This window comes from Haliotis rubra, unplaced genomic scaffold, assembly GCF_003918875.1.
Source record: "Haliotis rubra isolate DU_JTF1 unplaced genomic scaffold, ASM391887v1 Scf4, whole genome shotgun sequence".
NCBI classification, from domain to species: domain Eukaryota; kingdom Metazoa; phylum Mollusca; class Gastropoda; order Lepetellida; family Haliotidae; genus Haliotis; species Haliotis rubra.
In genome coordinates, this window is record NW_025767079.1 from 5,936,684 (window position 1) to 5,963,600 (window position 26,917).

General features: G+C 40.1%; 2 protein-coding genes and 1 long non-coding RNA gene across 3 annotated transcripts; 2 read left to right on the forward strand and 1 right to left on the reverse strand.

Moving 5' to 3' along the window:
- Window positions 1-9,752: 9,752 nt before the first annotated feature.
- Window positions 9,753-17,412, forward strand: LOC124287295. The gene is made up of 6 exons (XM_046723795.1): window positions 9,753-9,789; window positions 10,570-10,830; window positions 11,484-11,511; window positions 13,590-13,793; window positions 15,139-15,257; window positions 17,141-17,412. The coding sequence occupies exons 2-6, from the start codon at window positions 10,711-10,713 to the stop codon at window positions 17,270-17,272; spliced, it is 603 nt and encodes a 200-aa protein (XP_046579751.1). The 5' UTR covers window positions 9,753-9,789; window positions 10,570-10,710; the 3' UTR covers window positions 17,273-17,412.
- On the reverse strand, window positions 10,417-23,945 carry LOC124287296. Its single transcript, XR_006901245.1, has 3 exons — window positions 23,848-23,945; window positions 23,200-23,205; window positions 10,417-10,428 (listed from the first exon to the last, which is right to left on the reverse strand). It is a non-coding gene; the product is annotated as an uncharacterized LOC124287296 (long non-coding RNA).
- On the forward strand, window positions 19,090-26,091 carry LOC124287293 (flavin-containing monooxygenase 5-like). The gene is made up of 6 exons (XM_046723792.1): window positions 19,090-19,221; window positions 20,590-21,045; window positions 21,940-21,995; window positions 22,683-23,076; window positions 24,336-24,577; window positions 25,428-26,091. The coding sequence occupies exons 1-6, from the start codon at window positions 19,104-19,106 to the stop codon at window positions 25,773-25,775; spliced, it is 1,614 nt and encodes a 537-aa protein (XP_046579748.1). The 5' UTR covers window positions 19,090-19,103; the 3' UTR covers window positions 25,776-26,091.
- The last annotated feature ends 826 nt before the right edge of the window (window positions 26,092-26,917 follow it).

The window sequence follows — 26,917 nt, forward strand, 5'->3', positions numbered from 1 at the left end:
TGAATATTGTCTAGGAATTCCTTTGAGTTGTCCATAAAAGCAGGCACTTAATGTTTTGTATTTAAAGCAGTACGTTTCTGTCGTAAAAGATCTTCATCAAATATTCCTCTGTTCCTCTGTGATAAAGTTGCAAATATGTTAAGACTAAATTATTTCCGTGGACCTTCTTCAACATATCTGTGCATGTAAACGTCAATGTACAGGAAGGTGTAGCTGCAAGAGGTTGAACCTGTTGTGTATTTCGTAGACTTAAAACATGTTCCCGTGATGTTGACAATGTTGACATTAGCTAACATGTCAACTGGGAATACACTATGACTATTATGAACAATAAATACGAATTGATATAAAGGCAATGTTGCTTGTGTTATGATGACATGACAGACTCATCATTCTTTGATGAATAAAGAAATACATCTTGAATAATTGAATTATACATTTGAGAGCTTTCTGTTATGTTGTGTGATTTTAATGATAGTCCAACAGTATCTTTGACATATTTGCTATCGTTGACTGTGTAAAGCATGGTGCTGTTACTGTTGAACAGACATTGTAATATTTTGCTGATCTAAATACAAAGTACCAACCTTTGTTTCCTTGTAATGGTTTTTCATAAATACAATGCCAACCAACGGTATATATGATCTTCAAATGTTATAGCTGAATCTGAAAAACATAATTTTGGAAAATTTACCTTTAATTTGTAAAGTTCAACTCATATTTTCTCATCAAATGCCCTTTCAATAATTTTTTTACCTTTAACCTTACCAAAATACTTTTTGGGATGAGCATATATGTAATATTATTGTCCACAATTTTAAATCATGGTCTGAGCATTCCAAAAATATTTTATTTAAAATCGGTCAAATCAAACCAGAGTTATTAAATTAAACCATCTAGTTATCGGTTAAAATATTGCGATAACTGCATGACATGTTGCACCTTAAAAGGGCCCCTGCACGGTAGTCACGCACGGTAGCTGATGACAACCGTCTTCAAATCAAAGCTAAATCATTCCTGATTGTGAAAAATCACATCCCGTTTGGCCGCCAGAACTGCATCACATTTTCACCATTTTGGGGGTCTGGCTTCTAGACCACAATGCTCGTTGCCTGGATGGCAGACAATTACTCTCAGGATTGGCCTATAGGTATTAGATTTGTGCAGTTCTCCAAAAATTCGGCTCATCATTCGGGTATTCGGTATCATAAACCCACTGACCAAAACAGTCATTTCACGAATTGACTGAAAGTTTCACAGTCTGACTGTTACACATATAAGTTGCTCTCAGTACCGTCTAAGGGTATGATAGTGTCATCTTAAAACTGAGCTAGGGCAAATTCTACATTTCGAGCTTTTATAGCTTTAATATTTTGCCAAAGTTTCAGCGCAAAGAATAAAAATATATGGGGATACTAGATTTCCTTGACGGCAGCCTCTGCTTACAGGGAAGCGTGCGATTATGGTGTCACAATTGTATATTTACCCCCAAGACCTCACGTTGACAGATTGAAATCCTTTTTCACGATTTTTTCTCATTCGATGTGTTTGCGTCACTTATGATTTATTGCTTGGTGGTCCCAGTTTACAAATTCAAAGACAGACGGTCTATATATTTCTGGGAAGATGTTTTTCAGTTGGTTAAAAACGTTTCAGTTGAAAATATTACTATTATTTTGACAGGTGATTTATGGTCCTTCAGCATTATGGAAGCACTGTGTGAAATAATCCATATTGCAGACAGCACCCTGCCCATCATATCAAAACTACCGTAACTTCTCAGTCTTTGTCATCTGTCACCAGTAAACAAATGCCACCTTTCGTTGTCCCTGTTGGGTTTTTTTACACGTCATTTTTCATACTGTGATGAAAACCTATTAACGACCAGTCATTTGTCAGCGTTATTAACACTTGTCGGTTGAACACATTGAACATTTGGGACTGCATAATGGTTTAGAATTTAATAGGTGATAGTATCGTTGATACTCCATTTTCTAAAGTTTTATCAATATTTTGTTCTCTGTTTTAATACTAAATGGCATAACTACCAAGTCACAAGAGGAACGTTCAGTCATATATTACTACTCATTCTGAGGACAATATTGTATTACTTTTCTATTGATAGCTGGTAGTTACTTATATTACATTATTATCATGTTCCTTTAGTGGAGGGACGTTCAAAAAGTTGTCAGCCTAACCTTATTCACGATGTGCAATGTTTGAAAAGCTTGCTTTTTATTTTGAAGGAATCATTAGCAAAGACATATCCAAAATTTCACTTGTGTGGGTAATTTGGTTGACAACATATTAGTCATCACAACACATTGGGGTATAATATTTCTTTCATATCTAAATATAAAGACGGGGATGATATTAGATCTCTGACGAATAACTCTGATAATGGTAAACATCACGTCATGAAATGATTGAAACACAGCTTTTATAGTGGTTAACATCACGTCATGAAATGATTAAAACACAGCTTTTATAATGGCAAAGTCCAAGTCATGAAATTTCCTTAAGTTGCATTTAGAAGCTGGTATGAAATGATTGAAACTCATAGCTCTGATAGTGATAAAGATCAAGTCATGAAATGGTTCAAACTCACAGCTCTGATAGTGATAAAGATCAAGTCATGAAATGGTTCAAACTCACAGCTATGATAGGAATAAAGATCAAGTCATAAAATGGTTCAAACTCACAGCTCTGATAGTGATAAAGATCAAGTCATGAAATGGTTCAAACTCACAGCTCTGATAGTGATAAAGATCAAGTCATGAAATGATTCAAACTCACAGCTATGATAGGAATAAAGATCAAGTCATGAAATGGTTCAAACTCACAGCTCTGATAGGGATAAAGATCAAGTCATGAAACGATTCAAACTCACAGCTCTGATAGTGATAAAGATCAAGTCATGAAATGGTTCAAACTCACAGCTCTGATAGTGATAAAGATCAAGTCATGAAATGATTCAAACTCACAGCTCTGATAGTGATAAAGATCAAGTCATGAAATGGTTCAAACTCACAGCTCTGATAGTGATAAAGATCAAGTCATGAAATGATTCAAACTCACAGCTCTGATAGTGATAAAGATCAAGTCATGAAATGATTCAAACTCATAGCTCTGATAGTGATAAAGATCAAGTCATGAAATGATTCAAACTCACAGCTCTGATCGTGATAAAGATCAAGTCATGAAACGATTCAAACTCACAGCTTTGATAATGATAAAGATGAAGTCATGAAATGATTCAAACTCACAGCTCTGATAGTGATAAAGATCAAGTCATGAAACGATTCAAACTCACAGCTCTAATAATGATAAAGATCAAGTCATGAAATGATTCAAACTCACAGCTCTGATAGTGATAAAGATCAAGTCATGAAATGATTCAAACTCACAGCTCTGATAGTGATAAAGATCAAGTTATGAAATGATTCAAACTCACAGCTCTGATAGTGATAAAGATCAAGTCATGAAATGGTTCAAACTCACAGCTCTGATAATGATAAAGATCAAGTCATGAAATGATTCAAACTCACAGCTCTGATAGTGATAAAGATCAAGTCATGAAATGGTTCAAACTCACAGCTCTGATAGTGATAAAGATCAAGTCATGAAATGATTCAAACTCACAGCTCTGATAGTGATAAAGATCAAGTCATGAAATGATTCAAACTCACAGCTCTGATAGTGATAAAGATCAAGTCATGAAATGATTCAAACTCACAGCTCTGATAGTGATAAAGATCAAGTCATGAAATGATTCAAACTCACAGCTCTGATAATAAAGATCAAGTCATATAAAGATCAAGTCATGAAATGATTCAAACTCACAGCTCTGATAGTGATAAAGATCAAGTCATGAAATGATTCAAACTCATAGCTCTGATAGTGATAAAGATCAAGTCATGAAATGATTCAAACTCACAGCTCTGATAGTGATAAAGATCAAGTCATGAAACGATTCAAACTCACAGCTTTGATAATGGTAAAGATCAAGTCCTGAAATGATTAAGATTCACAGCTCTGAATAACTTAATGATACAATGTCAAGGAGTCTAGCTTCAATGGCTGCAATAAACATTCATTTTAAGTTCATTGGTAAAACTTATACCGTTTGGATTTTACTTGTTCTTGGAACATTAGTTCTTGGAGTGCATGACGTAGTAAGTTCGCTCAGGTACTCAGTAAATGGTGTTTCACTATCCAATTACAGTCGAGCACCGTTGTGTCGAACTCTGATAACTCGATATGTCGGTTGTCTCGATATAACATCTCGATCCCGGCAAAATCCTTCATAATTTATCAGTATTCAAGCTCTTTTAACTCGATACGCATGTCTCGATATTTCAGATATCTCGATATAATTTCATGGTCCCAAGAAGCAAACTCCCCCTTTTAACTCGATATTTGCAAAGAAACTCGAAATTCACCTACCTTTCATGGGCATGCACCTTTGGTGGATATTCCACAAACATTGAAAAGAATCAGCTTTGTTCAAATATAAGCTGTGCATGCAACGGAGGGTAGACGACGAAGAATTTTCTGCTTAGAGTGCAAAGTAATAGAAAAAGGACTATGGGTGATAGTATTCAAATAACTCACGTCTATGCATATTAGAATTCTCAACATCACCTAACCTATGAATACACAATGCCATTTAGAAAGTGGTCAAAAGTAAAACGTGTTATATTTGGGATTACACTTTCTCAGTCAAGTACAGATTCTAGTACTTTTTGTGGGGTTGAGTCCCATCCGGGACTACCACAGTCGGTTTACTCATGACTATCTGCTGAAAACGGATGGGGATGGACCTCCCATGTGTGTCTCTTGCGATGAAGTGTTCACCATCAAGCATATCCTGCTTGACTGTGTGGACTTTTCGACTGCAAGGGATTCACATTATGATGCGAGAAATCTGAAAGATCTGTTTTCCCGCGTGAGCAGGCATCTCATTGTTAACTACCTGAGGAAAGTTGACGTGTATCATAAATTGAAACTGTGTAATGTGCTTTTGGTGCTATGATATTTTCTGCTTTTAAACAAGAATGTGATGAATATATGTGTTTTTTAAACTAAAGCTCATTTGGACTTTGTACTTGAAGTGTTCATGACTTGTTCTCGTCACTATATGACCGAAATAAATGCCGATGACGGAAAGCCCAACTCAACTCAACTCAACCCATCCGGGATTCGAACCAACACCCTCAGAGTCAGGCACAAAGTCAGCCGTCTAACCCGCTCAGTACTAGAAACTATACTTTATTGAGCGAGTGTAATTCCAAATATATGTTACTGTTACAAAGCTTGCATATTATTGTATAATAATTCAATTACTGCACATTGTGAATGACTATGAATTTCCAATGTAAACACAAATTTGTGTCAGGTGTCAGTTTAAATTTCACGGACCAAACATTTTTTTTATAGTTGATACAACACAAGAATACCCAGTCTCGGCTGTCCTCAGAAACAAATTCGGAGTGGTGTTAAGGTAAAAAAATAGCTGTGCAAATTGTGTGAATTGACTAAATGTTCACAAATTGAAGTGTTGAGCTCATGATCACACAATCGTATCCACCGAAATTCAAATCAAGGTATGGATGGGCACACGGTTTTAAACCCCATTGACAGAAATGAAGGACAGAACCCATTTGTAACAGAGCGTCGATTGTTAAATGTTGAAAAACATCGAGGCTGAGTTATTGGGCTGCTTTAAACTGACAATAATCAACGTAAAGTGGTTGTACATTTTAACGCAGTATGATTTGAAGAGACCGGGGAAGCGGTTCAAGGAGGTAACAGGCCGGGAGAGCCACATTTCCGAAACAGATAGCCTAAGTTGATGTGGCTGTCCCGGCAATAGTTACGGTTGCATGAACATGGAATGTGGCTCTCCCGGCTATGCTGTCAAAACATGCTTAGTGATTCAAACGCGTTACCGTATTTCACAAAACAAGACATGTTTCCTCATAATTTTATTCAGATCACAACAGGTTTTGTTTCTATAATTAGCACAATATGATACACTAATAGGTATATTACATATAATAATAATATCACATAATTGAACGTGTTCATCTTAAATTCCTTAAATTAGCTACCGGTCTTAGATGTAACACCCTGAACTTAATGGTTTATAGAGAACTTGGAAGACAACCTATTCAGCTCCAAATCTCTAAACGATTAATTACTCATTGGTGCAAATTGAAATTTTCCTGTCCAAACAACAAAATAACAGCTTTCATTCTAGATTATATTATGGATGATGCTCCGTGGCTAAATCATGTGAAACCTATATTTTGTAAATGCGGCTTACCGGATGTATTTGTAAACCCCTTTCATTACACTCAATCCTGGATCATATCAAAATCTGAATCAATCCTGAAAGACCAGTTTTTTCAATCGTGCACCAGTGAAATGAATAATTCATCTAAAGGACAATATTATAAGATTTTTAAAAACTCACCTTCACTCGACAAATACTTACTGCTAACTGAAAATATTTGGAAACCTATTCTATATTTTAAAACATTTAACCATAAATTGCCAATAGAAAGTGGGAGATGGACGAATCTCGCATGAAAAGAAAGAGTATGTAACCTTTGTAACTCGCAGTTAACAGGGGATGAATTCCATTTTATATTTAGATGTTCGTATTTTAGCCAACAACGCATCTGTCACCTAGAAGATAGCTCTTGTTCCTTCCCTAATCTCTCAACATATAAAAAGTTATGTCAAGTACTAAAATTTCAACAATCAAACACCTACCTAATTTTATCAAATGTATATTTTCTAGTATTCAGTAATCATTGCGTATATTCCCGGTCACCTTCTTGCATACTTAGCATATTCTGCATTATGTACTCATGTACCACCGGAGGTGGTTCCATTTTGAGAAATAAACTCTGAGTGAAGATGCTAAACACCGCGTTTGTGAGTAGGAAAGACTATTAGTTTCTTGTGAAAACAATATTATACAATGTGGTTTAGAATCATAAATAGGGACAGTCTTTAACCGGTGTTGCTAAACACCACCCTTGTGAGTAAGAAAGATTATTCGTTTCTTGTGAAAACAATATTATACATGGGTACACTCTTTTACTGGTCAACTGTGCAGATCGATGCTCATGCTGTTGATCACTGGGTTGTCTGGTCCAGACTCGAGTATTTACAGACCGCCGTCATATAGCTGGAATATTGCTGAGTGCGGAGTTAAACAACAAACAAACAAAGCTAAGGCAATCCAGTGATCTACAGCTAAGACCAGACAATCCAGTTATCAACGGCATGAGCATCGATCTACACAGCTGGGATACGATGACATGTGTCAACAAAGTCAACGAGCCTGACCACCCGATCCCGTTCGTCGCCTCTTACGACAAGCATATCTAACCCGGATATTCACGGGTATGCGTAAGAATAGATGGGTATGTAATAAATTGCACGTCCATGTGTGTAGATTATGACTACCCTACATACTGAAGATACTTAACCCCTCTTACCTCTTCTGCACGCAGCCCAGACAGCGAATGGGACTTCTCCCATAAAACGCTGACTAGTCGAACACACTAGGAACATTCCGTAGAATATGTAGACTCCCCGACACTGCAGCCTTCTGCATTACCCAGAGTGTCAGAAGGGATGTGCTCCCGGTGGAAAACCCGGGCATTCTCCTGATCTGCGCTAAGGGATCAGGAGGTACCAAACCAAGGGCATCGAGAACAATGGGGAGCCTGGCGACAGTGTACTTGGGATGCAAGCGAGACATTTAAAGGCGAGATATGCATATTTAGCATGTTTTTTCCTGAATCTTGCCAATCACGTTGCTGTCAAAAGGGACAGAAAAATTCAATGATATAGATAAATTCATTAGCTTTATCAAAAAGGACAAGATCAGGTTTGTTGGCTGGAATTCTTCTAAAGCTGTATATGGGCCAATTCCACAAAAGTTTGAAAGCATCATTTTCCATGACTCCCTGGACATGTTCAGGGTCGTATCATGGATGGACCTCAGAGTCAAAGCCACAGGCACGGCGAACCATACCATCGTGTCGTTGAAGATATGCTGTTTGTGCCAAGGAAGGGCATCCACTGACAAGGTGTTGGACAGTCTCTGTAAATTCATTGCAAAGTCGACATTTCATATTGATATTTTGTTTAACTATCACATTTTGGCGACCAGGAAGTGACTGGTCCTGGGCAGCGAAAAGAAAGCCCTCAGTTTCACCTTTCAGACCAGCCGACTTCATCCAGGTGTCAGTTGGATTGCTATACTGTTCCACACACTGCATGTACACACGATGCGATGGTTTCCCAGAAAGCTTCTCCACAAAAGACCGACTCTGGGTAGACCTGGTGAAGGACTTCACTTGGTTTACTCCCATCGATGTACTGTCCAGCAGTACATCGCCATCAACAAAATCAACCTCAAATTCCAGATTCTGTCCAACAACTTTGGCACGCTAAAATAGTTGAATTCCATACTTTCATCATGAGTCTTGACATGCATCACCAGAGGATCATCCGATAAAGAAATATGTGCAAAAGTACACAATATAATTCTATCATGAAGAGCCTCCACGTTAATCAAACCCCGACCTCGACCTCGAGGATTGATTGGCATATATAAACGATTAAGAGAGGAACGAGGGTGGCGGGCTCTGTTATCAGACATGATCCTTCTGGTCAGGCGGTCTGACGATATCTTGTCTTGTCTAATCAACTACTCAATAGGAATAGGAAAGGACGGGCATAGCAAAAGTATTGGTAGCTTTAAGCTTCTTTCGAGCATTTAGCTCTGAGCTCCAGATTTTCTTTAAGCGAGATTTATACTCGGCCCGAAGTTTGTCTTGAATCTGAGCATTGTGGACCTTGTCTCGAACTTCAATTTCCAAGATACGTGTAGGCCTGATTTGCACAAGATGCTCAGTAACTCCTCCCTAATGTAACTTGACCGATCCATCATTACTGGCAAACAAGGATAAGTTGGACCGGCGCAGGGAACGCGTTTTATACGAGACGTAGGCGGTGCAGTGCAATGAGCAAACCCATTTGGTTTGTGAAAGGTAGAGCAGATGACATGACGATGAAATTGATTCTGCGCGTAGCTGCACACGCCTTGCTCATAAGACTCTCACGTCGGTGTAGCAAGTCGTACTACACTCGATCGCGGACAACCCGGGCCTCCTTTCACAAAGCACTAAGGTGATCGTAGGTCACTGAGGTAACCTTAGTGCAATGTTAAAGAATGGGCGTTAAGGTTGACCTTAGTAAAGGTGTTCGTGAAAGGAGCCAATGGGGCCCCTTCGCTAACAATGGCAAGCGCCATCGGGCGGCACTCATACATGCTAATACGGGTCAGTTGTCAGGTCGGTGCTCAACTTATCCTTGTTTGACAGCAGTACATGCATAAGGCCTTGTGTAGATACTGAGCTGCACGTTAGAGTACAATACGCGTACGCTACCTGTACGTTACGTAGTGCAGATTCTCAACCTGCCATCAAGAGTGCAATCAGTGCATGCCACAATTCAGTTTGGTGCAAACTGCGTCTAAGCAAGCCCTGTATTACAAAGATTATCTCATAAATATTCATATATGCAAACTGTGAAATTGAACACATGTTCACATTTCCCCTCCTTGTGTTTTGCTGTCATGCGCAGCGGGAATTTCGATTAGAAAGACTATACATGTATATATTTCGATTATGTATATTTCGCGGCAGTCAACTCACAAACACCAGTCAGCAGACTGTGTTCAGCATCGCCACTGTTGAAAAGGTAAAATTAAACAGAAATATTTATTAGATATATTTTTTATGTAATATTGAATATGTACCTTGATGTGATTAATGGGAGATAATCTTACTTAACATAGGGGGTCCTTGTCGTTACAAACTAGATAACGAACAGTTACACTGGCTCAGGCAACTCGGTCCCCTTTCGTTGTCAGAGAAGGTAATATTGTTTTATTATACCTGTAAATAGTTCTTTGACGACAATGTTCAACCAAAAGATCCACGTGCAGTTTTCGTTTCCCTGACCACTGGAAATCAAATCTCGCAATATTTTAAAGCAAAAGTAGTCATCAACATACGCAATATTTCTGAGAATTTTGAAAGTTTGAAAATCTTCTGTATTCTGCTGTCTATAATTTTAAGCAGCGAAAACTTGAGTGCGAAGCTTGGTCTTTTTGTCTGTGTGGCAAAATTTCGGTCGGCAGCGTTAAGATGCCCCATTTTCTCATCCCATACTTGCAAAGGTCTTGGATGAATTTGCGAGATGCACGTGGGTCTTTTATTGTCATAAGTTGTACTCGTGCTTTGCATGTGAAAAGCAATAATTGCGGCTTTTGGTTGTGTTCCATGACAGTCAAACACATCATGATCGATGAAATCATTCAAAATCGTTGATGGTAGCCTTCGTCCACGCATGTTCTTCTAAACCATACCAACAACAATATTCAACCATCACAACATGTATATTTTGACAATTTTTTATCATTATTTTCAAATTAAATTTTGAGTTTCTTTTTTTGAAGAGTGTATATTCTTTCTGCAGCCAAAAGTGCGAAGCCTAGCCTTTTTGTGTATGTGGAAACATTACGATTTCACAACAATGTTCACGGTCCTCTTTGGTCTCCTCGCACTGTCGTGTCTCCCCCTGTCGGTGCTCGGCGCCCCTGAAGATTGAGATGCCCGTATGTACAGAGTGGACATCACCCTTCCCCCGAAGGAAGGGAGGGACGAGAATGCCGATATACTGGAGATTAAAACAACAGTGGCGGGGTTTACTGACATCAAGGTTCTGTTTTCATTTAAGGTGAGCAAAGTCATTGAATTATTGAAATGATACTGGGAAGACTTATGTGGATCGGTAGCATAGAGTGAATGTGATTTTGTTTTGTTTTTTTAACACCGCACTCAGCAATATTCCAGCTATATGGCGCGGTCTGTTAATAATCGGGTCTGGACCAGACAATCCAGTGATAAAAGCATGATCATCGATCTACGCAACTGATATACAACCAAGTGTCAGCCAAGTCAGCGTGCCTGACCACCCGATCTCGTTAGTGGCCCCTTATGGCAAGCACGGGTTCCCAAAGACCAATTCTATCCCGGATCGTCACGGGAAGGTGGAAGAGATCCTGTTCTGATGTTTTTAATACTTTGTCCTCACTTGCTTGTGTACTCAACAAAATAAGAAACTAGACACCAACAATATTGGCGATAATTGCGAGGAGGGTGATTCTTTTTAATTGCTTGTGCCATACACACGCCAATGGCAAGAAGGTGTGCGCATGGTTTGGGCGTCCGACGTGAATCAGTTGGTAATAAGCGTGAAACGTGCATTGGAATGCATGCGCGCACGCACACACACACACACAAAACACACATACAGTGTACACTGACACTGACTATGCTGCTCTTTCTCGCTCAGTCTCACACACTAACAAATTGATATTTCTTTAACAGGAACTCGGGAATTCAGTGGTAATTCTTGGTAAGTTCAAATATGAAACTATTTCTGTTTGATTCTTTCAGACAAATTTGCTTTTAAAGGGGAAGTGTACTCGAAAAAATCATGTTTTTTCTTGCGTGAAACAAAATGGAATTTTGAATTAGTTAATATCAATACTTGGAAATACACAGTTATTTATTTTACAATGAAAGCATAACAATCAATATAACTGCTGAAATGTTATGCCATTATGAGTTACCCACATGTGATTATGACGTAATTGGTGCCAATTGATTTAGTCTGGTGTCCTTTCTAGTCCCAAAGCAAAAGATATTCAGACTGGAATTAATATTATTAAAAAAAGGTGTGTAAAAAAACGAAAGAAGCATTATTATTAAACATGTAAACAGCAGGATCGATTGATCGTGTGTATTTTCATTCGACTATTTGTCATTATATTTTGCACTGTATCAGGAATTGAAAACCACGACAACAAAAATACCTGTGATTGCAATGACACGGGGTTTTTTAAAATAAAACTGGGGATTTAAATTAAGACATACACCAAATTACACAAAACGCCGTGAATGGTGAATAAGTAATGTGTCAAAACTGACGAGATGTACGATGTATGTACGAGCTTTCTGGCAGGCAAGGGTTTTCAATAAAATTGTCCTCCCGACTATGAGGATAAATCTAGAAGAGAGAATATCAAACAGAATTCAAAACTATGCACTTATCATGTCTTTCAGTGGCATTTAGAAGTTGTACATTGATGTACAAGATATTTTTATGGATTAAACTTCTTTTTTAATTTCTCTCACGACGTTTCGAGACCATTCCAGGTCCCTTCATCAGGTGAACTGGCAGTTAGGACTATGACGTCGTCACTATGACGTCATAACTGAGATATGACGTCACAATGCAAGTGACATCACAGTACACTAGGGAGAGTACTGTATAAGTGAGTTTGAAGAGTTAATTACATAATGATCAAAACATTCATGCTAAATAATAGAGTTGAAAGTTGAATTGTCAATACACAACAACTGCTAATTACACAAAAGTTACTTGATAGCAGGCTTTCCAAAAAGAATAGTAGACTCGTTTTTCTTTTATCTAAAGTTCATCCAAAGTTAATCAAGAGGTCCCACGCACTTGGCAGGTATACACCTTGATCACAATTCATTGCTGGTTTATGTCTCCTTATCTCCACAGCCTCCTGTAGTTATCGTTGTGATGTATTTGAATATGGTTTCGACATCAAAGTGAGGACTGATCGAAGAGGAGGGACATAAATTGTACGAATTAAGTAACAAACTCAGAATGCCGGCACATTCACCGATGGCTAGCTAGATGAAGTGTACATATGTTTTAATTTTGAATTACGAAGATACTGCAGGAAAGACGACCGACCCAGTTGAATGTTGTACAATTTGGTTACGTCCTAAGACTTTTTATACAATATATACGTGTTTGTCAAACCGCAACATCACCCCAGTGTGGAACTGACAAAGCCAGCGGACGGACAGGTAACATGAAGGTTACAGTAGCCTGAGCATAGAGACACAAGAACCATACACCTATACCTACACCACGTGAAATTGGTCTAATAAGTCTAATGACGTCATTCGTTTATCAGTATGACACCAATGACGTCATATTGCAAGGGACGTAAGCCATGTATATTGTGGAGATAGAACTATCGGTAAATGTACAGATTATGAAACAGTATACATGCCAAAAACTGATTCATTACTATTGATGTCTGTACTGTTTTGACTATGAAACTAATTGACAAACACATTTTATGCTGAAAATTTGCAAGACAAAAAGGTTAACTTTCCTGTAAACTTGCCCTTCAAGACACACAACTAATTGTTGCTCAACATGTATTCGCCGAGTACAATATGTTACTATAACACAAAACGAGGTAGCAACGCAAAATCTTTGTATGTATTTGTAGTTTACTGTGTATTGCGAAAATACAGCATTTATCTTAAGAAATGAAATTCGGTGTGAGCTATTGCCTGAATTTCTGTCTGTTTAACTGAGACATTTTCAGAGTAGGATCCTGAAGGTCAGTAAGACAAGAAACAACAATTATGTATCACTTGCAGTTCTTCGTGTTGACAAAGCGTGCAGCTGGCCACAGTTGACGAGCTTTCTGGCAGGCAAGGGCTATGAGGTCAAGGTGACGCCAATGTATTACTGCAGCGACTTCGCCCGGGAGCTTGGTCTAAACATGACCAGAGACTTCTATGATACGTCTCTCCCGGATGATGAGGACTTAATCATCGGCAAACAGATCATTCCTGTCAAAGGTATGCCTGGCAGTTCAACTCAGTTTTTGTGTATTTTGTGATATAGTGGAAGCTGTCAGAACCGGCAGCTGTCCAATCCGGCAAGTTGTCAACACCGGCATAAAATCTCAGTCACGTCCTCGGCTAGTGCATTTATCATCATTTAAAATCTTTGCAATCCGGCAGCTGTCAATTCCGGATCTCGGCATGAAATGAGCCGCCCAAATATGTGTTTACACAGTAATCAGCGCTGTCTAATCCGGCACGTGGCGAGGAGTCGGCTGGATGTGTATTGTCACCAATTAATCCGGCGTTGAAACTACATGGTTGCCGACAAAGATAATTTAATCTTAGTTCAGTATGGGTATACTTGTACATGTAATTAGTGAACTAAGTAAATATGTGCAGTAATTGAGAGAACCATGTGATACAATAATGTATATGAGAGTAACAAAACTGGTTTAGTTCTGGTTGTAGTTTTACGCCACACTCACAACGTGACAGCTCTACAACCCGGTACGCTGTCTAAACCGGATGATTTCTTCAGTCGGTTTAGACAGCTTCCACTGTACATCTATGGTTGGAGCTTCACTAAATGCACATACAACCTGATGTAATACCCCGATTGTTGAACTATCCCCAGGTGTTGATATGGGATTTGGGTAAACACGGCAGTCGTCCAAAGGAGCGTAGTCTAGGTCCAAATTCACCAAAGAACTGACATTCTTTCATGCAGAAATCGTTTTTGGCATCTCATTTGCTTTTGAAATGATGCGTAAATGAAATTAGTGTCCAGTTCCTATTCAAAAAACATAACAGACAAGCAGGTTTTCTTTCGTATATGTGGTCTGAAGGCATGCACTGAAACATATTGACCTTGAGTGAGTGAGGGAGTTTGGTTTTACGCCGCAATATTCCAGCAACATCACGGCGGGGGACACCAGAAGTGGGCTTCACACATTGTATCCATGTGGGGAATCGAACCCGGGTCTTCGGCGTGACGAGCGAACGCTTTACCCAAAAGGCTACCCCAGCGCCCCCTATTGACCTTGGTGCGACACAGTAATAGATATATATAATTTTATAATGAAGAAGGAAGACGGTTGAAGGTACACACTGCAATCTAAGGTGGCTTACATTTAATCAACCACTTAACGGTGGATTTAGAGTTGTACAGTTTACGTTAAATTATCACCCTACTCAATCCTGTAAACGTGTTGTGAAATTAGCGCCCTATTCGGAAACATGCCAGATGGACAGTTTGTTTCGTACATGTAACCTGAAAACATGTCCACACGGATTTTGTATACATTTGCAGCGCTATCCCAGAAACATGTTTTTCGTTCAAATCATTCTTATATTCCAGATATGACAACAACTCAGTATGACGCTATGCTGAAAACAATGTTTGAGAAAGAAATGAGCATCGTGAACGCAGGTCAACGGGCGGCATGTTTCAGAACTCTAGCAAGTCTTCCAGTGGAGGTAAACCTTGCACAGTTCATTAATCTCATTTGTTTGTTTCTAGGTTTGTTTCTGTGTTTCTAAGTTCCTCATCGCCACTGTCTTCTCTTCCCCATCCTCTCCTTTTAAATTGTGATCATTTAGAAACATTCGTAGAAGATTTTTCGAATTAATTATAATGTTGCAGCAAAATGCTTTCAATTGATAGAGTAATATAATTCCCAAAGGCCACGATTAAGTGAGTATAACACACGTTTGGTTTAGTCTGAAGGGTTAGTCTGATGCAGTTGTTGTTAGTCAATATCATTCCCATGGTCACTGGTTTGACCAAAGAGGTAATCATCAATTCAATTTGATGTACAATATTAAAGTATTGTCCAAAGGCAAATTCCCTTGCTATCGTTTGTTGAAGATACTATTGTCCAAAGACAAGTTCCCTTGCTATTGTTTGTTGAAGATACTATTGTCCAAAGACAAGTTCCCTTGCTATCGTTTGTTGAAGATACTATTGTCCAAAGGCAAGTTCCCTTGCTATCGTTTGTTGAAGATACTTTTGTCCAAAGGCAAGTTCCCTTGCTATTGTTTGTTGAAGATACTATTGTCCAAAGGCAAGTTCCCTTGCTATCGTTTGTTGAAGATACTTTTGTCCAAAGGCAAGTTCCCTTGCTATTGTTTGTTGAAGATACTTTTGTCCAAAGGCAAGCTCCCTTGCTATTGTTTGTTGAAGATACTATTGTCCAAAGGCAAGTTCCCTTGCTATTGTTTGTTGAAGATACTATTGTCCAAAGGCAAGTTCCCTTGCTATCGTTTGTTGAAGATACTATTGTCCAAAGGCAAGTTCCCTTGCTATTGTTTGTTGAAGATACTATTGTCCAAAGACAAGTTCCCTTGCTATCGTTTGTTGAAGATACTATTGTCCAAAGACAAGTTCCCTTGCTATCGTTTGTTGAAGATACTATTGTCCAAAGACAAGTTCCCTTGCTATCGTTTGTTGAAGATACTATTGTCCAAAGACAAGTTCCCTTGCTATTGTTTGTTGAAGATACTATTGTCCAAAGGCAAGTTCCCTTGCTATTGTTTGTTGAAGATACTATTGTCCAAAGGCAAGTTCCCTTGCTATCGTTTGTTGAAGATACTATTGTCCAAAGACAAGTTCCCTTGCTATCGTTTGTTGAAGATACTATTGTCCAAAGACAAGTTCCCTTGCTATCGTTTGTTGAAGATACTATTGTCCAAAGACAAGTTCCCTTGCTATTGTTTGTTGAAGATACTATTGTCCAAAGGCAAGTTCCCTTGCTATCGTTTGTTGAAGATACTATTGTCCAAAGACAAGTTCCCTTGCTATCGTTTGTTGAAGATACTATTGTCCAAAGACAAGTTCCCTTGCTATTGTTTGTTGAAGATACTATTGTCCAAGACAAGTTCCTTTGCTATCGTTTGTTGAAGATACTATTGTCCAAAGACAAGTTCCCTTGCTATCGTTTGTTGAAGATACTATTGTCCAAAGACAAGTTCCCTTGCTATTGTTTGTTGAAGATACTATTGTCCAAAGGCAAGTTCCCTTGCTATTGTTTGTTGAAGATACTATTGTCCAAAGACAAGTTCCCTTGCTATCGTTTGTTGAAGATACTATTGTCCAAAGACAAGTTCCCTTGCTATCGTTTGTTGAAGATACTATTGTCCAAAGGCAAGTTCCCTTGCTATCGTTTGTTGAAGATACTATTGTCCAAAGGCAAGTTCCCTTGCTATCGTTTGTTGAAGATACTATTGTCCAAAGACAAGTTCCCTTGCTATCGTTTGTTGAAGATACTATTGTCCAAAGGCAAGTTCCCTTGCTTTTGTTTGTTGAACATACTGTGATGTTTATCGTTTCATAATGACGTCATTTTCTGCCACCTTTTCAGATGATATACTTCGCTCCGGTTCGCCAAAAGAAAATGTCGGCTATATCGGATACTATGAACGCAAAGGGTTACAATGATTTCGAACTCCTTCGAATCGAGAAGCTCGATCATTACACTGGAGGATGCGAGTAACTAGATATAATTTCCGAATGCAGACACGTATGTTAAACTGAGAAAACAAAGATTAAAATTGTCATCAATCTACTGATCCACCATAAAAGCAGATGAATTAAAGGAATACATTTCAGACACGTATGTCAAGTAAATAATATGTACTCATCTTTCACTGAATAAACTACAGCATTCCGTGACTCTTCCTGTAAATCAATGAATGTAGTCTCACATTTACAGTTACATTCTACATGTAAATTGCACATTTGATTGAAGAATGCTTTACAAAGTTCCTGTTGAAAACCTCTTTTGTTTAAACAGGTAGAAGACATTCACATATAACTGTGACGTCGAATTGAAAATCCGTGTTTGGCTGTTTCATAAGTCAGACGAATGGAGCCGGGGCCCCTTTCACGAAGCAACCTTTACTAAGGTTAACCTTAACTCCCATTAGGTGGGATAGCCTCGTGGTTAAAGCGTTCGCTCGTCACGCCGAAAACCCGGGTTCGATTCCCCCACATGGGTACAATATGTGAAGCCCATTTCTAATGTGTGCCCCGAACGTGATATTGCTGGAATAATGCTAAAAGCGGCGTAAAACTAAACTCACTTACGATCACCTTAGTGCTTGGTGAAAAGAGGCCTGCCCTGTCCACTACGTACTTGCCAATACAGTGCCAACTGTACGACTATTCCGATATGGAAAATATCGATCCTGGGTTTATTGCGTTACCTGCAGCTGTCTGGATATAGGTCATTATACCTGTTGACTATAGTCGCTCATGACATCAACCACTGGTATTGACACACATAGAATATCAAAGTACTATGAAAAAGAGATCCATTCGAACTTAATTCGATAATCAGATAAGAGAAAAAAGATAGAAGGAAAATGATAATTGGATACTGATTGGAGACGATTTCAATGCATATCATTGTGGATATATTGATATGAAACATTTCGTAAAAGTCGTACTTAAGAATATTTCGTTCATACAACGACGTGTATGTGTGGCTGCTTGTACTAGCCCAGACTGAAGCTGGTTCCATAGTGCCAGCTCACTGAGACACCATGCCGCAGTTAAGCATGAATACCCCACTCAGACACATTATATTCAGACTCCGAGCCGACCAGTCCTTGTTTTACCAATTAATGCCGAGCGCCAGGCAGGGACCAACAAGTACCATATTTTTAACGTCTTTTGGTAAGACGCGGCCGAGGTCGAACCCGCGACCTTCAGCTCTCCGGGCGGACGCTCCAACCACTACACCACGGAGGCGGTTTTATGGATAAGGAAAGGAACGTGTTACTTTTTATTACACACAAACAAAAGTTTTATCTTAGTTATAGCTGGATGCTGTTTCAGCACAATGTACGGCGCAACCTTCAATTTTCAGACCTAAAAGCAACACATACTCACAAATTCCGAGGCACAGAATGTGCAATGTATGTTTTCTGTTTGTTGTTCAACGCCGGGGATATTAGATGAAAATCGTATGTTTCATTTATCAAAATATGTTCATTATAAACAGACTCGACAAAATATGATATTATATCCATGAACATTGACACACGCCGTAGATTTGGAAACTTATTTTGAAGCTTTATCAATTAATGAATCCAAAATATTATGACAATATATACGTCGATGTTTTTTTATACCATATGTTTGAACACCTTGCACAAGACAAACGAACACATATTTTTTGGTGGATGATTGATTCAACGAACTAGTAACATACAAACGACCAACATATGAGTTTTTTAATACAATCACGCGGGATATGCTGTAATGATTATATTGTTCAGTTCGTACAAAGCTTCCAACAGAAGAGCGGGTCAGTCATAAGGATGGGTTCAAAGAGGAGAGTGGTCATTGTTGGAGCCGGGATCTCCGGTTTAGGTGCCATCAAATCCTGTTTAGAAGAAGGTCTGGAACCAGTGTGTCTGGAACAGTTCGATGATATCGGTAATTGATCTCCAAACATTTTACGTTCTCGGGGCGATGAGGTAGCCTAGTGGTTAAAGCGTTCGCTCGTCACGCCGAAAACCCGGGTTCGATTCCCCACATGGGTACAATGTGTGAAGCCCATTTCTGGTGTCCTCCGCCGCGATATTGCTGGAATATTGCTAAAAGTGGCTTAAAACCAAACTCACTCACTAACATGCTACCGCTATGTTCCAGGTGTGTGGGCAGAGGAACTGATTTCCAAATATTTGACGATGCTCAAACAGATGTTTTATTGTAGTGTCATTGAAACAACGTACAGCTCAACAATCAGACGGGGTGGTTGGTAGCCTAGCGGTTAAAGCGTTCGCTCCTCAGGCCGGACACCCAGGTTCGATTCCTCACATTGTTACAATGTGTGAAGTACATTTCTGGTGTTTCCCGCCGTGATTTTGCTGGAAAACAATCCGACAAATATTCTGGCGCCTTGAGTGACTGGGGTTTTACGCCGCTTTTAGCAACATTCAAACCCCTTTGGCGCTAAGAAAGGAACTACCAGATGAAATTGTATAAGTCATGTGGGGTTGCAAACAACTGGAAACTTTTCCCTTGTGTTCACACTTGTCACTTCGCTAATTCGTTCCCTTTGTATGAGGTGGGGTGGTTTAGTTGTTACCATGTTCGCTCTCTCCAAAGGCCGGGTTCGATTCCCCACATGGGAACCATGTGTGAAGCACATTTCTGGTAACCCCTGCCGTGATATTTTTGGGATTTTGCAACATGGGACGTAAAACTATACTTATTCACTCTTTCGCAAACTGGGTACATTTATAGCGGAACGAATGTAAGTCAAATCCAGGTTATTAAAACAAATATTTCTTTCATCCTTTCGATTCTGAACCAAGATATACTTTCCTCAAAAAAAGTAATTGGGAACAGTTTTAAGCCGCTTCTGCTATGTCTCGGCGATGGGACACCAGGACCCGGTGTTTAGGTGTGACGATCGAACACCTCAACCACTAAGCTAAGCTTCATCCTGATCCAAATTTGGGAAGGGTGGTTTGGTAGCTTAATGGGTAAGGCGTTCGTACCCAAATATGTTGTTATGATTACATCGTGGACCAACATGGGTAGAATATTTGAAGTCCATTTCTGGGCTCCCGTGCCGTGAAATTGCTTGAACATAGCTAAAAGCGGCGTAAAACCATCCTCACTCACTCACTCACCCGAAGTTAGTAGTCTGATGTTAGCCTCACATTGTTAGTTACAAACTGTTTTTGACAAATTTTGACAACCTCTCATTTTCCGACACTATTTTCCATGAAAACATGGCATGTGGTTCCATGAAGACAACGATGCAAATACAAAACTGTTGTTGCTATGCTGTAGGCGGAATATGGTACTACACTGAAGGATACAGGGAAGGTCAGGGTGCACGGGCATTTGACAACTTGACCACAAACTCGCCCAAAGACCTGTTCTGCTTCAGTGACTTTCCATACCCAGAGGATTACCCACCTTTTCTGACCCATGAGTTGGTTCACCAATATCTCAACCTCTACTGCAAGAAGTTTGACCTCCGGAAGTACATCCATTTCAAAACGAAGGTTCTCCATATCCGGAAGTCAGGTGACTATGACGTCACTGGTAAATGGGAAGTTGAAGCGACGGATGCATCGAAGACGGTCTATCGGGACGTTTATGACTGCGTCATAGTGTGCTCCGGGTTCTCTGATGCCCGAATTCCTGAAGTTGAAGGACTCCAGACATTTGAAGGGACTGTCGAACACTCGAAAACGTTCAAGAATGGGACAAAATACAAGGACAAGCGAGTGTTGGTTGTGGGTATGTTACACAGAGAGAGGGTGATAGGGCTGGGTTCCTTTTTAAAAAGTACGTCATTCGGACCAGGGTTTTATAACATAATACTGTCTGAAAGACAACGCGATCATCTTTATCACTTTGATAAAACCCATGAGTAATGGTATGGAGCTGACAGCCCAAGGATTATTTTCGGGGCTAAATTCTGGTCCGAAATGAACTAATACGGGCAAATTCACATTATATCGTCAATGCTACAGGGATTTATGTGCATCACACCCTGCTCTATCCTCGTCAAAACATGCGACCGAAGCCCGTGAAGATCAGGGTTTGAATTGATCTTCAGCAACTCATGCTTGTCGTAAGTGGCGACTAACGGGATCGGGTGGTCAGGCTCGCTGACTTGGTTGACACATGTCATCGTATCCCAGCTGTGTAGATCGATGCTCATGCTGTTGAACACTAGATTGTCTGGTCCAGACTCGATTATTTACAGACGGTCGATGTACAATTGAAATAATGCCTATTTGCGGCGTACAAACAACAAACAAACAATGGTGATTCACATAAATCCCACCTGTTGGAAACAGGAACGTAGGAATCGAAAACCATTTACGTTCCCTCTCCCTTTGTGCCATTTTACAGAGAGGTAACTTTGCGACTATGACTATATTTTGTGTATATTTATTCTGCACGATTTTTTAAAAGGAAATTACATTAGAATGTGAGCTGTCAATCGGCTAAAGTTTGCACATTACGTCTTGAAATCACCTTGATGCATTGTGACGTGTAAAACATATGTAATAATTAAAACTGACCTCCAGGCCATGTTGCAAAAGTTTTACTCTCAGAAGAATTTCAAACGTTTTACTGGAACCTGGTTAGAGACACAGGCCCATGTCTTCTATTTCTTTTCAGGCACTGGTAATTCCGCTGGTGATATGGCCGTAACATCATCCCATGTAGCTAAACAGGTATGGTCATTCATGGTGGAGTTTCCTGACTGGCTGTACTATTGCCTTGAACTAAAAAAAAACAAACATGAAACTATTGGAAATGCTAGACGTGTAAACAATGGGAGTTGACAGAAGCCCATATTATGTAAAACGCAACTGAAATGTGTGCTCATGGGAATGTGTTTCGCCAGATAATCAAGGCGGTATATTCTCAGGCGTTGACGTTGCAAGCCTAAGTAGGAGTATTAGTGGACGTAGAAGTAGTTGTAGTTGCAGCAGCGGCAGTTGTAGTTAACGTATGGCAAGCTTGATAACACGGAGGCCAATTTTTGCCAAACCGTGGTTAACCAATGTGAAGACTGTTGCGTCCCTTCCCGCATTAGGATTTCGTTTTTCGTGGGATCAAAAGTTTCTAATTATTATGAAATACTTTCATGGGTTTCAGCGGGAGTAGCCAAGTGGTTAAAACGTTCGCTTGTCACGCCGAAGACCCGAGTTCGATTCCCCACATGGGTACAATGTGCCCCCGATGTGATTTTGCTGGAATATTGTTAAAAACGGCGTAAAAACATACACACTTCAGCGAAGTCCTGTCTTCCGTTTGCAGTTCAATTTACAACCAGCAGTTTAATGGAAACACTGTCAAAAACGATTTTACACACGATTACCTCATTCGTGACACTGAGTGCTTCCTTTTCCTTGCAGGTCTACTTGAGTGTGGGGAAAGGAACCTACATAATCCCTCGACTGCTTGAAGGAGGTCAGCCCCTCGGCTACGTCACACAAAGGAGGTGTAACGTCAGGAATAAGACAGCGTTAAGCAACGTCATTTGTGACATAGCTAATTCTCGGTTAGACCACACAGCCGCTGGAGTGACGACCGGCGTTGACAAGGTCCCAGATCTCACCATGATGATAAACGACTTCATTTACCAACAGATTGCATGTGGTCGGGTGAAGATCGCAGGCAAGCTGATGAGGGTGGGCAAAACCGAGGCTGAGTTCGAGGACGGTACTGTTCTCAAGGATATTGACACTATTTTGTTTGCAACAGGTTACAGTCGCGGACAAAGCTTCCTACCTGATGAAGCAAAAGGAGGTGAGTAAGAGAGTGAGTGGATTTAAAGGTACATTTAAACAATGCAAACATTAACACGGATACGGAGTTTTAGAGAAAAATAATCAGCGGATCCTGGTGTACCTAAGGGACATAACTCATGACAATATTCTGTTTGATATCGGCTGGCAAAATCTTACTGAACAATTTTCAATCTTCCTGTTCGTAAAACTATTCTTAACATAGACCTTCGATTTCCTTGTTTGTTTAACGCCGCCTTCAGCAATATTCCAGCAATATGGCGGTGGGCTGTAAACTGTAAATAATCCAGGCTGGACCAGAAAATCCTGTGATTAACAGCATGAGCATCCATCGACACAACTGGGGTAAAATGACATATGTCAACCAAGTCAGCGAGCCTAACCACCCGCCTCTTACGACAAGCAGTGGTTGCTGAAGACCAATTCTAACCCTGATCTTCATGGATTACGTCCCCTTGTAAAGGTCGACCAAGAAACCGGCTGTATGTGCAAATACACTGGAAACTTAGGGTGCTCAGACAGGATAGGGACGGGACTGCCTGGTTGAGAGATATCGTTATAGCATGTTGGTGTGTGTTTTTGAGCATTTAGCAAGTTGACGTTAAGTGGGTCTCGCGATCATCGTCCTTGGATGAGAGACTGTGTTTGGCAGCTTGACTTGAGAGATTCTAGGACTTCAGTCCTGCCCAGTCAAGCACACGTTACACATGTTGTCTCACCGTAGGCAAAATTAAATAAGTTCGTTCCAAAAAAAATTCTGTTCACCTGGTACCAGTGTGCGAAATAATTTCCAGATTTTGCTAGCCATACGGGCTAGCTATGCCTGAAAGTTACAAGCCCACAAAATTATTCACTGGCCCGAAATTTGTCGCAAAGAGTGATATATATGTTTTTACAAAATGACCCCATGAAAATTCACGAGCCACTCGGGCCAGTGACTATGGAGATTTACTGGCCCGACTGGATTTTTACTAGCCACGGGCTAGCGGGCCACTGGCTATTTCGAACACTGCCCAGTACCATTAACCTCCTGGCGCCTCACGGGCAGCTTGGATTATCCGGGATGAAAATGTCCATCATGTTGTATGCGCATAGAGCATGCACGTGCGGCATAGAGTTCGGCACTACACGAGTGGCCGTATGATATATATCGATGGCACTTACAAGAGACCTCAGTGCATCAGTATGAAAGTTCATATTTATGAATTATGTAGACATTTTGATAATGACCTTCACCTTCACCTTCATGCATGTTTCCAGGTAAAGACAAGCTGTATCTGTACAAGATGACGTTTCCGCTGACGCTGCCACATCATTCGCTGGCTGTGATTGGATCTTTCCAATCAGCTGCGACAGTTTTGGCCTTGGTTGAAGTTCAAGGCCGACTGGCAGCGCGAGTGTTTTCTGGAGGACACAAACTGCCACCCTACCACGTCATGATGGAGGACGTGGAACGATGGAACCAAAACATCTTGCAAAGCTTTGGATGCTACAAATATAAGGCAAGAAGTATTCGTCACGTCACCCATGGACACGACTTACGTCATATGAGCTAACGCCGTCAACGCCTGAGACTGTAGAATCGTAAAATGGCAGTTTACATTTTGTCATTAATATCTAGATAGATGTGCTTTTGGCGGATATTTCCGTGATTATATTACTCGGCTAGTGTATTTATAGCGTGTCAAATGGTAAGATCCATTATTTGCGTTTTTAAATGTAGAAATAGGCTACCTGGGTATACAATCATACATCGATCGTAAAACGGCTAGTCTCGGATCTGACTGTACAACGGTGGCGGTGAAGACGTTTTAAACTTGGTTCCTGTCTACAAATATCTGTAAAATCGCATGACGTCTTAAACTGGGTTCCTGTCTACACATGTCAGTAGTATAAAATCGCATGGCGTCTTTAACTGGGTTCCTGTCTACACATGTCTGTAAAATCGCATGATGTCTTAAACCGAGCTCCTGTCTCCTGCCAGCAGTGGAGACAGTTACAATATACATAGCACAGCCCTTAATCGCACCTTGAGAAATAAGCACCGAGTTCAAGGAGAAAAACACTTATTGTGGTTTAATAACATTGTCATTGACTTTTACAAAAGTGTATTACTTCAAGTTGGACGACATACGTCAACCGCGAGTTTTTCAGTCGCCATTCTCCAGTATCCTCGCCTTACGATGTTACCCATTCAGCGAATCGAACCCGGTTTGTCGTCATAAGGAGTCAACGCTTTTACCACTAGGCTAACCTTTCCTAAAACGAAACCGAGGTCTTTGCCATATTTTTTGTGAAAACGACACTAGCAAATAAGAATTTTAATAACATAATTTCTTATCAATCAATTAGATCCCAAATCTGAAAATCCGAGACGAGATGGCCGCAGAACTGGGCGTGGCCCCTACCTGGTGGGACCTGGTCAAGGCTGGACCCCGACTGGCCTACCTGTACTACTATGGCCCCGCCTTCCCCTATTACTACCGACTGTGGGGCCCTCATCCCTGGGGTGGTGCTAGGGATGCTATTGAAGCTGCCCTCACAGAAGGATACCTGTCTAAACCTGTTGGAAGGAATAAACACCTGCTTCCAAACACTGGGTGTTCCTGTGCGACCGTTGGACTGTCTTGTTTCGTTGCCATGGTGATCGTAGCTCTTTGGAAATACCTAGGAATGAACTGTTGGTGGTTGAGTTTCTAGTTGTACACATCAAAGGTTCATGCAATGTGTTTATGTTTGTTAAATTTTACGATATTGTTTCAGTTATTTATTTATTTACTTATTTATTTATTTATGTTTACTCTTTTGTTTGTCATCACATTCGTGTGCATAAAAATGACATGAACCAATTGTACATATATTTTGAAGTTGTGTATTTTTTATTTATTTTTTGTGTGTAGATGACCAGGTTTGTACAATCATCTCAAGCGTGCTTTTGAAGATTCATTACGGCGAGAGGGGCGATGGGGTAGCCGAGTGGTTAAACCGTTCGCTCATCACGCCGAAGGCCCGGGTTCGATTCCCCACATGGGTACAATGTGTGAAGCTCATTTCTGGTGTCCCCCGCCGTGATATTGCTGGAGTATTGCTGAAAGCGGCGTAAAGCCAAACTCACTCTCTCCAGCTTGTTTGCTGAAGTACCTGTGTGTCTCTTCCATTTTTGACCATATTATGAGTCTTACAGCATTACAGCTCGAGCTCAGTATGAAACACACTTTTGTCGTATTTGTGAAAACAAGCTGATAATCATATAACACTGTCAATACGTTGAACCAAATATCACGAGATATAAGCTAACATATATAGTTATACCAGAGTATTTTTGCTGTTCACATGTCTGCGTACGTACACATAAGGGGCTGCAGTGGTTAAGAACATTCCATGCTGCAGTGACCTGTGAAGATCCGGGTTCGATTTGATCTTCAGCACTTCATGCTTGTCATAAGAGGCGACTAACGGGATCGGGTCTTGGTTGACACATGTCATCGTACCCCAGTTGCATAGATCGATGTCCATGCTGTTTATAATTGGATTATCTAGTCCAGACTCGATTATTTACAGACCACCACCATAAAGCTGGATCACTCACTCCTCATGCTGTAGTCATAGACACGGGCAACACAATACATTAAGCAATATACTCAACCAGTCTAAGTATAATTAGGCTCAGTATTATTCGTTAGACTGCTGTACCGTATAGCTGTATAACGAATAATGCTGAGCCTAATTATACTTAGACTGTATACTCAGCATGAAACTACAGTCATAACCAAACGTGACTATTTTACAATAGTGACAAATTTAAGGATGACAACTATTATTTTGTGAGTGCGAAGTTTCTC

Coding starts and splice junctions, on each gene's coding strand:
- LOC124287295 (XM_046723795.1), top strand. CDS start 10,711: ATGTACAGAGTGGACATCACCCTTCCCCCGAAGGAAGGGAGGGACGAG. Junction 10,831..11,483: donor AGGTTCTGTTTTCATTTAAG/GTGAGCAAAGTC, acceptor TTTCTTTAACAG/GAACTCGGGAATTCAGTGGT. Junction 13,794..15,138: donor ACAGATCATTCCTGTCAAAG/GTATGCCTGGCA, acceptor CTTATATTCCAG/ATATGACAACAACTCAGTAT.
- LOC124287293 (XM_046723792.1), top strand. CDS start 19,104: ATGGGTTCAAAGAGGAGAGTGGTCATTGTTGGAGCCGGGATCTCCGGT. Junction 19,222..20,589: donor GGAACAGTTCGATGATATCG/GTAATTGATCTC, acceptor GCTATGCTGTAG/GCGGAATATGGTACTACACT. Junction 21,046..21,939: donor CAAGCGAGTGTTGGTTGTGG/GTATGTTACACA, acceptor ATTTCTTTTCAG/GCACTGGTAATTCCGCTGGT.